The sequence below is a fragment of the Ceratotherium simum genome, chromosome 36 (assembly GCF_057802395.1).
Source record: "Ceratotherium simum simum isolate JZ-2026a chromosome 36, ASM5780239v1, whole genome shotgun sequence".
Lineage (NCBI taxonomy): Eukaryota > Metazoa > Chordata > Mammalia > Perissodactyla > Rhinocerotidae > Ceratotherium > Ceratotherium simum.
In genome coordinates this window covers 20,166,099-20,180,769 of record NC_141935.1, presented here as the reverse complement: position 1 = coordinate 20,180,769, position 14,671 = coordinate 20,166,099, and the positions used below count along the sequence as shown (strand labels likewise).

General features: G+C 42.0%; 1 protein-coding gene across 1 annotated transcript in view; it reads left to right on the top strand.

The window, feature by feature from the left end:
• Positions 1-14,671, top strand: part of DUSP10 (dual specificity phosphatase 10) — a 38,569-nt gene that overhangs the window by 21,741 nt on the left and 2,157 nt on the right. Inside the window, exon 3 of the mRNA XM_004439675.3 lies at positions 11,447-11,818. Within this exon, the coding sequence (XP_004439732.1) occupies positions 11,447-11,818 (372 nt within the window). The remainder of the gene's footprint in view (positions 1-11,446; positions 11,819-14,671) is intronic.

Genomic DNA, 14,671 nt, shown 5'->3' with positions numbered 1-14,671 from the left:
GTGTAATCTTGTCTTGCTTCCTGCGTTTCTTTCCCTCCTCTTGTCATGGATGTTTCCAGATGACCTTTCGTGAATGTAATTTCCAATGGGAATGTTTCACAGTAGAAATATGCTCTCCCTTGAGGCTTGCTCTTGATATTTCTAGATATTTATTTAATTGGGCTCTACTTAAATCCCATCGGGAAACATACTTTTGCTGTGAAGTTGTGATGTGTTTAATTTGGGGTCTAAGATAAATGTCAGTCCTCAGGGGAGATGGATGTTAAGCAAGAGTTTTCCTTTCGTACAGTGGGCTTATTTGATGAATAGCTTTACTGGGCTTTCCTCTGTTTGTTTGTTTAGCAAGGCTTCATTATGTAAACTTCTGCACTGAAAAGCAAAGAATGTTTTCTCTCTCTTCAGAGAATTAAACCATAATGGAGAGTATCTGGTTGAACTCTTGGGGAAAATACGGCTTTGTGTTTTATAACACTCTCCTGTTAACATTCTTCCCTCTGTAGCCTTCCAGTATGATCTCATGGATGTTCTTCCCTCCTTTAAACAGTCTTGATGGATTAACCAGTATTGAGCTTTCTAGTGAACAGAGAAGGTAGAGCCCTGAACATGCTATAGAGTAGCCTCCCAAATACACAGAAAGTCTCCAACTAAAATATTCCTCAGCCCCAAGAGATGCTTCCGGGATGGCATGGGTCAATGCTGATCCACAACGAGGGGGTAACTAATGAGGAAGTACATGTTTTGAGAGAAGGAGTGTGCTTCTCTGCTTGCAACTGGCTCATGGAACTAAGGTTCTGGAAGACTCCATGGGCTAGCCTCTTCTGGGCATGCTGATGCTTTAGGCAGCATCCCCATTCTGATCTTGGACCATTTCTGGTTTGACTTTAAGACATGGTACCAGCTTGGGTTGGCTCCCAGGGGCCAGGTTCTCAGACAGTTCACAGGTTTTGGTGTGGTTCTTTGAAAGTAAGTAGTATAATTTATGTTTTTAAAAAGTAAGGTCTAATGGGAATTAAAATTTAAAGTGGTACTGCATTAGTCTGCTTGGGCTGCCATAATAAAATACCATAGACTGGGTCAGTTAAACAACAGAAATTTATTTTCTCACAATTCGGGAGGCTGGAAGTCCAAGATCAGGGTGCCAGGATGGTCGGGTTCTGCTGAGGTCTCTCTTCCCGGATTGCACATGGCCACTTTCTCGCTGTGTCTTTGGAGTATAGGTAAATCGCATCATCTGGTAAATTAACTTTTTTCTCCCTCTCCCTTTTCATTTCAAACACATATTGATCACCTATTATAGACTTCTGAACATTCAGGAGCTTTTCACTGAATTTAGAATAAAATCCCAACTGCTTAATGTCCCTAAGAAGCCCTCTGGAGACATCTGTGACCTCCTCTGGTCACTCTGTCCCCTGCCTGTTCAGTATGCTTCACCACATTAGGCGCTTTGAGTCACTGCAGGCCTCAGGAGTGTCTGCCTTTGTCCTAGTGTCCTAGTGTGGTTCTCTCTGTTCTCCTGGGCCTCCTCCCCTCCACCCCTTTCCCAAACCAGTCAATCCCTTCTCATCCCCAGGGATCCCTTCCAGGAACGCTGATCTAATTAGTCCCCTCTCACAGCACCCAGGAAGTGGAGGGCACCACATGGCCCTTGTCATCATTAATCATTACCTTTTTATTTGTGTGTTTATATGTTGATCATCCATCTCCTCCCACTGGACCCTGACCCGTGGGGAGGGAGTGAGGAGGGGAGAAGGAAGGGACATCTTCAGCATGTCATTCAAGTCCCAAAATGTTTGGGAGGGCTTGCTCTGAGACAAAAGACATTACATAAGTGAAAAATATGTTCGTATAACTGGTGTGTCTGTTAAGAAAATCCAGAGATTTGGGCTGAGGGTTCATGATGTGTCTTTCTCCCCGGGAACTGGTTGGTCTAACATAGTTAGGTTACTTTTAGACCTGGAGGGTTAGAGAAACCAGAAGGAAATCCAAACTTTCAAGTTTTCAGGAACATGAGGGGGGCTGAACGGGGCAACTGGGCCCAGCAGAAACAGACTGTTCCAACCAGGCCAGGCAGAGCCTGAGGAGGAGCTGAAAGTTTCTCTCTGCCCCTCAGGCAGAGGGCGTGACTCAGAGAAGTCAGTTAGGCCTACCCCCCCTCCCTTCCAGGTGGTTCTTGTTGAAACCTTTTAGAGACAGAATAGGGAGGGTGGGTGTAAATATGGGGGTCTCTGCAGTAACGGGGCCTCACTGTGTGTGCGTGGAGACGGGGAACTTGACCACTCTTTCCACTCCCACTTTCGACTCTAAAAATAAGTTTAAAAAATATTCGGTGGATTCATTGGAAATTCAAGCATCAAAGGTATTCCAGGTAGAATCTCCCCTCTCTTGCTTTCTTCCCTGACACTCCAGAAGTGTTTATGAGAGAGGGAGGGAAAGACAGGGAGGGAAGAAGAGAGGAGGCCATAGGGTGCTCTTCCTTCAAGTCGCAGGGACTTCTGCAAAACCTGAGGGGCTTCCTGGCTGTGGGAACTCTGAGATCCTACAGTTTGAATCTCGCTCCGATAAAAGTCATCTGCTCATTAAAAGAACACAAAGCTGTTTAATTGTTGTCTTTGTGGAAAATTACATGACTGTCATCAGCTGTTGCTTCTGGCAGCGCTTTCTGTTCTAATGTAAATAAATGAGGTAACAGATTTAAAGGAACAGGCTGTATTTACATACTTGCGAAGTAGCCTCTCAAACAATCTGCCTGTGTTAGTCAAATATACACAAATTAAATTTGTGGTATGCTAAACACTGGTTACTCATTAAAGCCTTAAAGTTGGCATGATAGGAAGGGACATCAGAAGTGCACTTCCTTTCGTGGGGTGGTAACCAGAAGCTGCCTTTTTTGTGCAACTGGGCTACTTTAGCAGGCTGAAATTTAATCCTCAGCCCTTTTCTGCCCCAATTCTGTGAACAGACTTGTATGCACCAGAGGAAACTTCTGAGCTGCGAGGGTAGGATGGTGGGGGCACAGTAAGAGTCTTTTAAGCTCAAACAGAAACATGCCATGCTCAGCGTTTCTTGGAAGGCATACAATTAAAGCTTCATTTTCAATTTTTGTAAATCACATTCCCTAAGTCATTGGATCTTTCTGACTCAGTTGACTTTCTTGAGGTAAAGATTTAGACAGGGATTTTTAAAAAATTCTGTTGAGGGCATTACCAAGATTTTATCGGTCAAAATGGGAAGCAATGTATTTTAAAACATGAGAAAAAAGAGCCCCCGGACAAGCTAATGATTGCAAATAGTTGTAGAAGTATATAGAACCAAAAATTTAGCTGAAAGTGCATTGCATTGCAAATTATACAAAGATTAGGAAGGAGCCAAAGTTATTGTTTTTAGTTCTCGGTGTATAGTATAGTCAAATATTAGCTTATTTCTATAATGAGAGATTTTATAATCTACCAAATTGTTGAGGTGACAGGGATGACACATACTCTGAGGGAAACAAAAATAAGTAAGATACCTGAGTTACAATGACTATACAAGCAATGTCTATTTTGGATAAGCATCAATAGTCTAAATTACGATTTTTGTCCAGCAGAAAATCCAATGAAAGGCCTGTCTTATTAACTCAAAATTCAAGAAAATTCTGGAATAAACTTTTCAGTAATTTTCTTTTTCTCTCAAAACGTTACTAAATACCACTTGGTTAGATAAACTAATATTGAGTTTAAGAACAAGAGTAACGTTCCGTCTATTATGGGAAGACAGTTTTGTGAGGGGAATTCTGGAAGTAATTTCTACTTATGACTTGTCACCAGGTAAAGTAGGCACAAGGGGAGACCTTTTACTTTATCTTTTAATTTTTGTAAATTATTTACCAAAAGAAATTACTTATCTCCATATCTCTTCCCTCCAGCTGTTGGTATCAAACATATCAACATATCACCTGTGTTCCTGTGACATATGGCTAAGTCCTGTGTACAGAGGGATGTGAATAAGACTGGTCCTGCTCTCCAAGAACCCAAGTTCTATTGAAGCTATTAATTTGGATATACATAAGAAGGGAAATGTGAAAAAAGTGAATAAATATTAAAAGTGCAGTTTTATTTGTGGACTGAGGCTGCATGTATACATGTAATAAGTGTTGAAACTAAGATTTTACACACTGACCCTGAGAAAAATTTTGAACACCTCAGCAAATTGAGGCATTGAAGATATAGAAAAGTTACCCCTACACACACAATTTTTCTCTATCTCTATTTGTAAAATTTCTAGGAATATGTATATACACATTCATATATATGTACATTTATAAATATAGATTCCTAGATATATAAATATTTATATTTCCAGAAAATTTGCTGGGAATGCATTTATGCCTATTTGGTAAGCCTAGATATCTTTTTTATTTTCAATTCTGTTGAACCCTTAGGATATAAATAACTAAGTATAATGAGGTTTCCAACGGAGACCACAAACCACAATTCTGCATGCCACTTCTTCTTGCTTTTGTGGAGACTAAACTGGGACCCAACAGCACTGAATGCGACCTTTACAAGGGCAGGGCTGCAGGTGGGGTGCCCTGTGGCCTCTGCTTTGGCCTCCTTTCCCTTGCCTCCGACTGGCTCTGGCAGATGGTCTTTTCCCTACTTCTCTGAACCAACTGTACCATCCTTCAAGGTCTCACCTCCAGCAAAACCTGCTTCCACCTACCATCGTAGTCCACAGTAATCCCGCTGCCTCTGACCACCCGGAGGGCTTGTTATCTTTGCTACCCTTTGACAGTTATTATGCAGATAGCTACAGGGTTTGAATGCCTTCTTAAAGATACCAGGATGGGTGTTTTATACACAGTCTCGTTGAGTCATTACAACAGACTGGAGTGGTAGTACCCCCACTTTACAGTTAAGGAAAACTAGTCTCAAAAGACCCCATAACTTTCACAAAGTCACACAGCTGGCATGTGGCAGAGCCACTATTCTAAAATCCCACGGGAAGCTCTTTCTCTGCCACGTTATGTATCATACACTGCCTCCTACAGCTGGCTTTTATTTATTTATTTATTTGTGTGTGTGTGTGTGTGTGTGTGTGTGTGTGTGAGGAAGATCTGCCCTGAGCTAACATCCATGCTAATCCTCCTCCTTTTTTTTTTTTCCCCAAAGCCCCAGTAGATAGTTGTATGTCATAGTTGCACATCCTTCTAGTTGCACATCCTTCTAGTTGCTGTATGTGGGACGCGGCCTCAGCACGGCCAGAGAAGCGGTGCGTCCGTGTGTGCCCGGGATCCGAACCCGGGCCGCCAGTAGCGGAGTGTGAGCACTTAACCGCTAAGCCACAGGGCTGGCCCCTGGCTTTTAAACTATATCTGTAAGATAACTTGTATCTCTTACCAGAGACCAGACAGTAAACAACCCGTGAGGCAAGGGACTAACATATGTGTAGATATATCTTTCTGGAACACTTAACAATATTTGCCCAACTAAACAATATGTGCTCAATTAGACTCAAGATCCCGTTTTTTTTTAAGAGTGTTAAGCTATATGGTACCTCCTTGCTTATGCCTTTTCACACGTTGGACATTTCACGTGTAAGCAATCAACTGACATGCTGAGGAATTCTGCTGTCTGATTCATGGTTCCCACCAGCAAAACCACTGGACTCAGCCTAAGTCTCTCTCTTCCCCGGGTAACAAAAACGTTTCTTTATCCCCTTATTTCTTACTTAATAGCTAGTGACACAGCACCCTCACTCGACTCATTCTCTCTAATATAGCCTCCCTTCATTCTCCTTAGGAAGAAATACACGTTCTCTGGGGACAGGACCATAAGTCAGTTTCGGTGACACCACCTGGTGTTGAACTTGAAATCTTTCCTACTATAAAATACCCCATCGTGTCTATGGACTATAAAGATAATTTCATAGAAAACGAGAGGTAGAAGTAATCTTTGTGGATCTAGCTGGTATCCCAAGAACTTCTCCTGTTAAAGTGGGTGATTTTCTGCCCTGAAAGGTAAGAAGTGACTCTGACTCCCTCTTTGCGAGTTTCAGCTCTGGAAGTGTGATGTCAGCTCTGGTTTATCCAGCTTTTGTTTCTTCTACAAGGATCCGCATGTAATAGGATCTTGAGACTCTGCTTTGATGTACTCCAGTTTCCATGGAGGACCCACAAAACAGTAACCATTAGGGCCCATTTTATACCAATATCTTTACCATTTATTGTAATATTATCTAACTCATGTAGCATTTTATCCATATTAAGAGCCCTATGAGATAGATACTACTGTTAACTCCATATTATAGACATGGAGACTGAGGTGCAGAGATGTTAAGTAACTTGCCCAAGGTAACATAGCTAGTTAGTGATGGGAGCCAGCAAGTTAAAGTCAAGCAGTCTGGCTCCAGGCTATGTTCTTAACCACTATCATCAAAGTACCATTTTCCTTTAAAAGACTACTCACCCAGTAAGAAAAACTAGACGACAGAAAGGGGTGATCAATATGCTTGCAGCAAGCTTGTAGGAGAGCCCAATTTTAGTCCCCCTCTACCTTTCCTTGGGTGTTAATTCCATTTGCTGACCTTCAGTGAGAGTTTTCCTTAAATTTCTAGAAGGTGCTCACTTTCCGGCTTAGCATGAAACCAAAAAGCTTGTGTGCAAAAGTGCTGTCCATCTTTAGAATGTGCAATTCTCTTGCTTATCGATTCTGCATTTGGATGTGGTTTCTTTAATTCACCACCCAGAGACTGCTTCTGAATCTCATTACAGAGGGCTCTTCTGTTTCTCAGACCGCAGTAGCCAAAACAGCCACAGGAGCTGAAACACATCTACAAAGAGACAGTTCCCACTAAAACCAGAATCCATTGCTTTGGTGGGACTGTCACCTAACTGACCTCCTATTGGAAGAAACTGGCGAGTCATATTTCTACGTATTTTTCTTTAGAGGTCCTGGGTATTCTTTGTTGCCATTCAGAATCAACATGCTAACCATACTCATTGTGGCAGAGAACCTAGTTTTGAGATAAGATTTGGAAATGTTTGCCCCCAGCATCAGTTGCTCATGCCTGGAAAATATTTACACTGATAACTACAAGCAATTGTGTGCCTAAGGAGATCACTCAGCATGGTGGGGTCTGGGGGACAAGGGAGGGAAGGCAGGGAGGGGAGCAGTTTTATTTAAAACATTCAATCCTCCTCTGGAAAACCAGGGATCCAAAGACATGCAGTCTTTATTGGGAAAGCTAGGACAAACAAAATAAAATCAGATATATTTGTTTAAAGAGCTGTTGCTTTCTTTATGATAAAAGTATGTTATTTAAACTTTAAAACTGCTCAGATACCTCGGTTCCTAGTTCTTTTTAAGTGAAATTTTAAAAGTTAACTCTAGAACAGTAGTTTACTTATCATTGAGACTTTATATTAAGCAGAATTTTTTTTTAGACCTTTAAAATGGTAGTTTCCCAAACTAATTTAAAAAAAGTGCTTAATATGTGCTAAATATTGTTTTCGAAGTACTTTATTTTAATTAACAAGTTTAATCCTCATCACAGTAGCATGGAGTAGGTCCTATTATTATCCCTGTTTTATATATGGGGAGACTAGCAACCAAGAGGTAAGGAACTTGTGCAGGGTCTCATAGGGAGGTTTTGGCAGTGCTGGGATTCAGACCCGGGCAGTCTGGCCTTGGGATGGCTGCACTGCATTTAGGGTTCTCAGGGACTGCAGTGTGCACGGATCAAGTGTAGGCGAGGACAGCGACAGTGATGATGTTGGGGTAATAAGACATTACGTATCAAACGCCTGGATATATATCAAAACGTTTGCATAGGCTCCCTGTACCACAACTCTATGGGTAGGTGATATTATGTTCACTTGACAGATTAATAAACTGAGGGTTTATGAGGGGAAGTGATTTGCACCCAGTCGCACAGCTCTTGTGAGTCGAATCCCAGTTGCAGCCTGGGTCTGCCTCTAACCTGCTCTTCACCACACGCTACACGGCCTCTACTTCAGTTGCTAGTTATCATGTTGTAATGTTCTTATATAGTAATAACAAATATGAAATAATCAAAGCTCCTTATTAAGTGATCAGTCAGTTCAGCCTCTAATGGTGTATGGTGGGGTACGGTGGAGGGAAAGTAGTTGGAAGAGAAAATCATATTAATCCTACTCCTTCCCTGCCCTTCTTCCCAGCTTCCAGTTCCAAACCCCTAAGAGAAGAAAACAAGCCTCCCTACAGACGTCTCTCTAAAAAACTACCACTGTGAGATTCTACTGCTTCCTTTTGCTTTAAGCACTGTCCCCAGAGAGAGTTCTTTAACCGCCATCTGTGGATGCGCATAACTCTTAAGGAGAACTGATGCCTAAGTTGATCAACAGACTGGCAATTGAACAGGAGACTGTATCTTCATACTCTTCAATGAGTATTTCCTCATCCAGCTAATATGTTTGAATTATAGTATTTCCTTTTCTATTTGCTCAGTCTCCAAATTTTCTATGAGCAGAGTTCCCACATGGCTTAAACATACAATATACACATCATTTTGCACGTGAGCACCCCCTGTGATTCGAAGCATTTTGTGTCTGTCTGTCTCAAATTTCCTTCCCCCTCCCCCCATGGGCTTTTTTCCCCCATTAGGCAAATGGAAGGCCCATGCCACCTGTTAGCATTACGTCATTGGCTCCCCAGAACACAGTTGCACCAAAGGCCTTAAACAAAGTAGTTCTTCTTGTATTGTTTGCACTCAAAGAGCTGATATCATGCCAACTGATGTCATTGTATGTCTTTGTGTAACTGCTATGGCAACTGGGCAGGTGGGGAGCCTCTAGCTGATGTCATCGGCAAAGGAGGTGTAGCGACAGAATTTTAAAAAGCTGGATGCTGCTTTTTTCTGTGTGTGAGGTTTTCTGGCATGTATTTTTTTAAACTAGCTGCTTTTAAGACAAATTATAGCTTGAGTACCCTAAATAAGAACAGAGAGAAGTTTTTTTTTTTTTTCCTCTCTCTCCCCACCACTTACAGACTTCTTTTGAGTTTGTTTTATTCTTTCCTCTCATCTTAGATGGAAAAGTGTAGCAACAGCCTTTGTCTTAAGAAAAAAAGTGAATTAGCTTCCCATCACAGGATCAGTGTGGAACTGTTTACTTGGATTTTATCGAGGCAAAGCTGAGCAGATTTTAAAATAATCTTCGGAGTCCCTTCTGGGGAGCCTGTGATGGTGGCAGTGGGTAATTCAAAAATTTTTTTTTTTGAGTATTCACTGGTAAAGTTTTGCTAGTTTCTTATTCCTTCTGCCTACTTTAAAAATGATCTCTTTGGGCCCAAACTTTATTACTAGGATTTCATATCAAAATAAACTAGTAATAAGTAAGAGGAGAGTTTAATTCTAGAAATCAATTAAATAAATTTAGAGCTCTTGTTTTACTTTTGAAAAAGCAAAGATGGGTTTTGACACTTACAGATGAAGGAAGTGATTGGAATATTACCTCCTTAGAATGACCTTTGGGTCTCTGAGGGACCTTCGTGAGAATATGACTTCCCTGGTGTACATGGCTGGCTCTGTGTGTATTGGCTATGAACAGTCCTGAGACTCAGTCTGGGTTACAATGTGGAGCTTCCTGCTGTGGTTGCCAAAGATGAGACTTGAAACGGAGAAGGACATATGTTGGGTTCAGAAACTAGTGGACAGATAGATTTCCTGTCCTGACTTCAACACACCCATATCCTGTTCACACTTTGTGTTTCCTGCCTTTATCTCCTGAAACTATCAAGCCAGATGGAAGGCATCTGTCTATGGGGGTAAATGTTGTGTTCTGGTGGCTTTCAACTTACAGGACATCTCCAACCTGCCCCTCTTTTCAAAGGGAAGGCCCGAGTGTATCTAGTTCTGTTTTATTAGAATTAGAGCCCATTTGGTGGTAATAATGTCAACTTCGCAGCCCTCCCATGTATATTGTATAATTTAACCCTTGTAATAATCCTTTGGGTCTATCCACCTGTGTGATGCATCTAACAAATATTAAAGGAAAGATTTAAACAATAAACTATGATCCATACATTTCCTAAATTAAAGAAGTGTTCTTTTTTTGCCTGGTCCTTCAGCTTTTTGATCAGAGTGAATGTTTTTGATTTGGCTTTTTTCATTTAATGTTAAACAGAAATATTTTAGTTCTTTTCATGTTCTTTTTACAACTTTTAATGGCTGCGTTATATTGCATTGGGTGAATATAATAACTTTTCCCGTTTTAAAAATGTTTGTTTTTGTTTCTCACTTGGCCTTTTCTATATAAAACAGATACTGCTGTTGTGAACATCCTTATGTATCTAGCTGAATATCTTTGATTTCCTTAAGATATATTCTCATAAGTGACGCTGCACTTGTGGAGGGGGAGTTTTGCATTTTAAGAATGGGGAAACTGGTGCAGTTTTAGGCTTTTTACACTAGACTCATAATTCTTAAGAGGCAGAGCAGAACCTTACATTCAAAGGTGTGTATTCGCAGATCTGTTAGAGGTTTCCTGATGGTTTTATGTACACACAAGGCTCAGAAAGGAGGGTACAAGGAACCGGGCCACTCTCAACTGGAAGACAGGGTTGCCAAAGTCAACCTACATGACAAAGTCAGGGACCTACATGGAAAATATCAAAAATAGATCAGAAGGTCAGCTCACCTCACCCCTCCCTGTATTTTTCTCTTTTCCAAGCATTCCTCTATTGCTTTCACCTGTGGGAAATAATATACATAATATTAATAAAAACAGCTGATCTTTGCTAAGTGATATGGTGTGCCAGGCAAAGGGCTAAGCACTTTACATGTATTCATCTATTCCAGACTCCCAATTACACCAAGAGGTAGATGCCTCATTTCACAGATGGGGGAACTGAGGCACAAAGAGAGAAATTAACTTGCCCAAGTCACAGAGCCAGGAGGTGGTGGAACTGGGATTATAGCCAAGGTCATCTGGTTCTCCCAAAGTCCCTGCTTGTAACCACTCTGCTGTATCGGGACCAAACTTGTCATTCTGGGTGAGGTGAGCTTATGAAGGATGCAAGACATATGCCTACCGTGCTGAGATACTGGCAGAAGCTCTCTGCCCGAGGAGGTCATCCGTACCTTCCTCAGCTCCCAAAGTGCAAGGTTCTATATAGGCCACCGAGCATGTGGCTCTTTGAGGTGGATCAAATTTGCTGCTGCTGAAATCTCCTGATGCTGCATGGAGCTCTTTCCAGAGGAACATGCCCCAGTTTGCATAAAGAGCACATTTCCGAAGTACTGCATGCCGTCAATATCCTCTGAAGCTTGTCCTAGTCTCCAGATGGACTTTCATTTTTGTTTTGATTTTATAAAAAAAAAAATGTATATAAGTAACAACATACACTCATTCCTATGGGGAAAGTGGCATTTTCGGCCAGCTCCGAAGTTCTAGGAAGAGTCATTCTCGTTTTCTGTGTTTTTGTTCCAGGTGGACTTAGCAGTTTTAAGCAGAACCATGAAAACCTCTGTGACAACTCCCTCCAGCTCCAAGAGTGCCGGGAGGTGGGGGGCGGTGCGTCTGCGGCCTCGAGCATGCTACCTCAGTCCATCCCCGCCACCCCCGACATCGAGAACGCAGAGCTGACGCCCATCCTGCCCTTCCTGTTCCTTGGCAACGAGCAGGATGCTCAGGACCTGGAGACGATGCAGAGGCTGAACATCGGCTACATCATCAACGTCACCACTCACCTGCCCCTCTACCACTACGAGAAAGGTCTGTTCAACTACAAGCGGCTGCCGGCCACCGACAGCAACAAGCAGAACCTGCGGCAGTACTTTGAAGAGGCTTTTGAGTTCATTGGTAACTATCTCCCGTGGGGACTTCGCATCTTCCCCTTTCCTTTCCCCACCGGCTTCTGCTTTGATATCAAGTCCAAGGTTTATGCCTGTGTTGCAAAAAAAAAAAAAAAAGCTGCTCTGGGGTGTTTTCGGGCTCTGCCACCTGGTGCAGCCAAAATATTCTCCTCATCAAGTGTGTTGATGGGTTCATCAAGTGTATTGGAGCCATTAGGATGGATATAAAGGAACAGTAATCCTACTTGGTTGGGATCAGTTCAGCTAGAAATCTTGGTCCCTCAAGGTCTCAGTGAAAAAGTGGTAGGGGGTAGTGTTGATATGTTCTATAAGATGATTTCAGAATAATTGATGGAAAGGAAGAAGTTGGAGGGCAGGGCTGGTGCTGTGGCTATCTGGTCTACTAGTGTCCCTCAGCACCTTGTGGAAAACGTAGTGACTATGACACCACCTCCAAACTCACCCACACCTCCCTAGCGCCGTACTAAGACTTATTCATCCAGCATAGGAGGGGATTTCATTTCCTTACCTTGAGTTCAGTTAATTTGCAATTGGTGTAGCCTCTTTACATGAGGTTGAGGCTGAAGGGTTGCTTCTGAAGACCCTTTCTCAGGGAAACAATGCTGTAGTGAACATCCTTATGCATCACATCAGTGCAGAGGAGAGATAAGTGAGTGTGGGGGGGTGAGTTGTTTTTCCCTTCCACCTGCTTTGTCTCAGATCTTAAACATTGGGGAGCAAAAGGCATAAATGTGAGTCCTAGTGAGATGGTGCTGGATTCCCTTACACAGTTTACCCCAGACGCACTGAAGGAGGAAAGACCAAATTGAGTAACCTGCATAGTTTCCAGGGAGGAAAATTCTGGTAACGGCACGCTTTTATCTCCAGGTGGAGGCAACTGACAGCCTAACCCTAATACACCTTTAACTTTTTTCTTTTTTTTGTGAGGAAGACCGGCTCTGAACTAACATCCATTGCCAATCCTCCTTTTTTTTTTTCCCAAAGCCCCAGTAGATAGTTGTATGTCATAGTTGCACATCCTTCTAGTTGCTTCTAGTTGCTGTATGTGGGATGCGGCCTCAGCATGGCCGGAGAAGCGGTGCGTCGGTGCGCATCCGGGATCCAAACCTGGGCCACCAGTAGCGGAGCGCATGCACTTAACTGCTAAGCCACGGGGCCGGCCCTCCACCTTTAACTTTTGCTGTTTGTATAGCCTTGCACTGTTGTAATGGTCACATGATCATTTTGGGACCACTCGGCACCTAGCAGATACTCACAATTTTTTTCAAGTGACTCCAACCTTTATTACCACAAAGAGGTGACCCAGTCCCTTTCCTAAATATTGCAGCAGGTCATTACTGGCCTCTGTATCAGGAAGAATACACTAGTGTTTGGCACTCCTTTGTCAGAAAACAAAGTCTTGGGTTAATAGCCATTGGGTTTGGTGGATTTGCTGTAGAATTGGCAGCTCTAGTTGCTTTGTTCAGCTGTTTTCCTTGCTAATTTTGCCTTCAATGCAAGACCATCGAATACTCAGTTTGGAGGAAAATCTGAGTGGTCCCTGAACTGAGAAAAGTAAAGTGACTTCTCCAAGGTCCTAGGAATTTTAGTGTCAGAGAAGGGACCAGAACCCAGGGCTCTTGACTCCCAGGCCAGAGGCCTTTCTACAATACACTGCAACAGTGTCTATGAAACTCTATTAGTTCCCAACTGGCAACACTTGTGGATGCATAGATACCTTATATTTTTTACTAATAATATCTGAACTAAACCTTGAGCCCATGAGGAAGAAATATTTGTCACCCAATAAATGAGGAACTTCCTGATTGATATTATGACTGCAATTTTATCAGACTTAATTCCAGTTGGAGGAAGTTAGGAAAATATTTTCCATTTAATGAGTATCATAAGATATGCTTGTTCTAAGAGGATTTCAATCAAAGCACCTACATTCCTTATAGATTACTCAGGCGTACCTCCTTTTTTAGAAGGAAAAGAAAACAAATAAACAGCATTTAATCTGATCAACAATACAGTGTCACAGCAAGCATAGGCACAATTTTATTTTCATTGTGAGATCATTGGATAAATGAATCATTGGATAAATGAAATCTTATAGTCTTGCTTTAGGGAAAGCACAACGAGTTTTGTAAACATAATAACATTTACTTAGAGTCTAATATAAACTAAGCAGAGTCTAGGTTTAGGGTTTAACTATGCCTCTTTATTTATTCGTGAATTGAGTGATATTATTCCCATTTTCCCTGAGCCTCACTAGTTAGTATTATTCCCGTTATTCAGACAGCAGGATTGACGATCTGAGAAATTAACGTGACTCACACGAGATTATTCATCTAGTGTGTGTTGAAACCGGGGGTCAAACCTAGCACTTTGCAGCTCATCTTCTTATCACCACTCTTCCCAGTCTTGATGTGGAGGTCGATAAATATGTGTGCTGAAGACACGAAATTGAAAAAGGGAGATGTTTTCTTAAAATACAATTCTCTATGAGAAGTCAGCTGACTCTATAGATTCTTAGGATGAAAATTTGCATGATGCTTCCTTTCTTGGTCCACTGGTGGGTAGCCAATAGGAGTAGTTTAAGTCAGATCACTACTTTCCTTACTCTATCTCCTTCCATCCCCCTCATCTAATTGGTATTCCTTCAGAGATGCTTTCTTTGGGATGCCTTCTAGTCTAGAAGTGTCATTAAGAATCCATTCAGGTAGTGCCCACAAGCTATTCTTATCAGCTTTTAATATACCTGAAAACTTATAACGTATTGCCTCTTTCAGTTGCTCGGGATTCTGAGCTCTTGCTGGAGTTCCTCCATCTTCCACATCATTGATGTGTTGGAAAG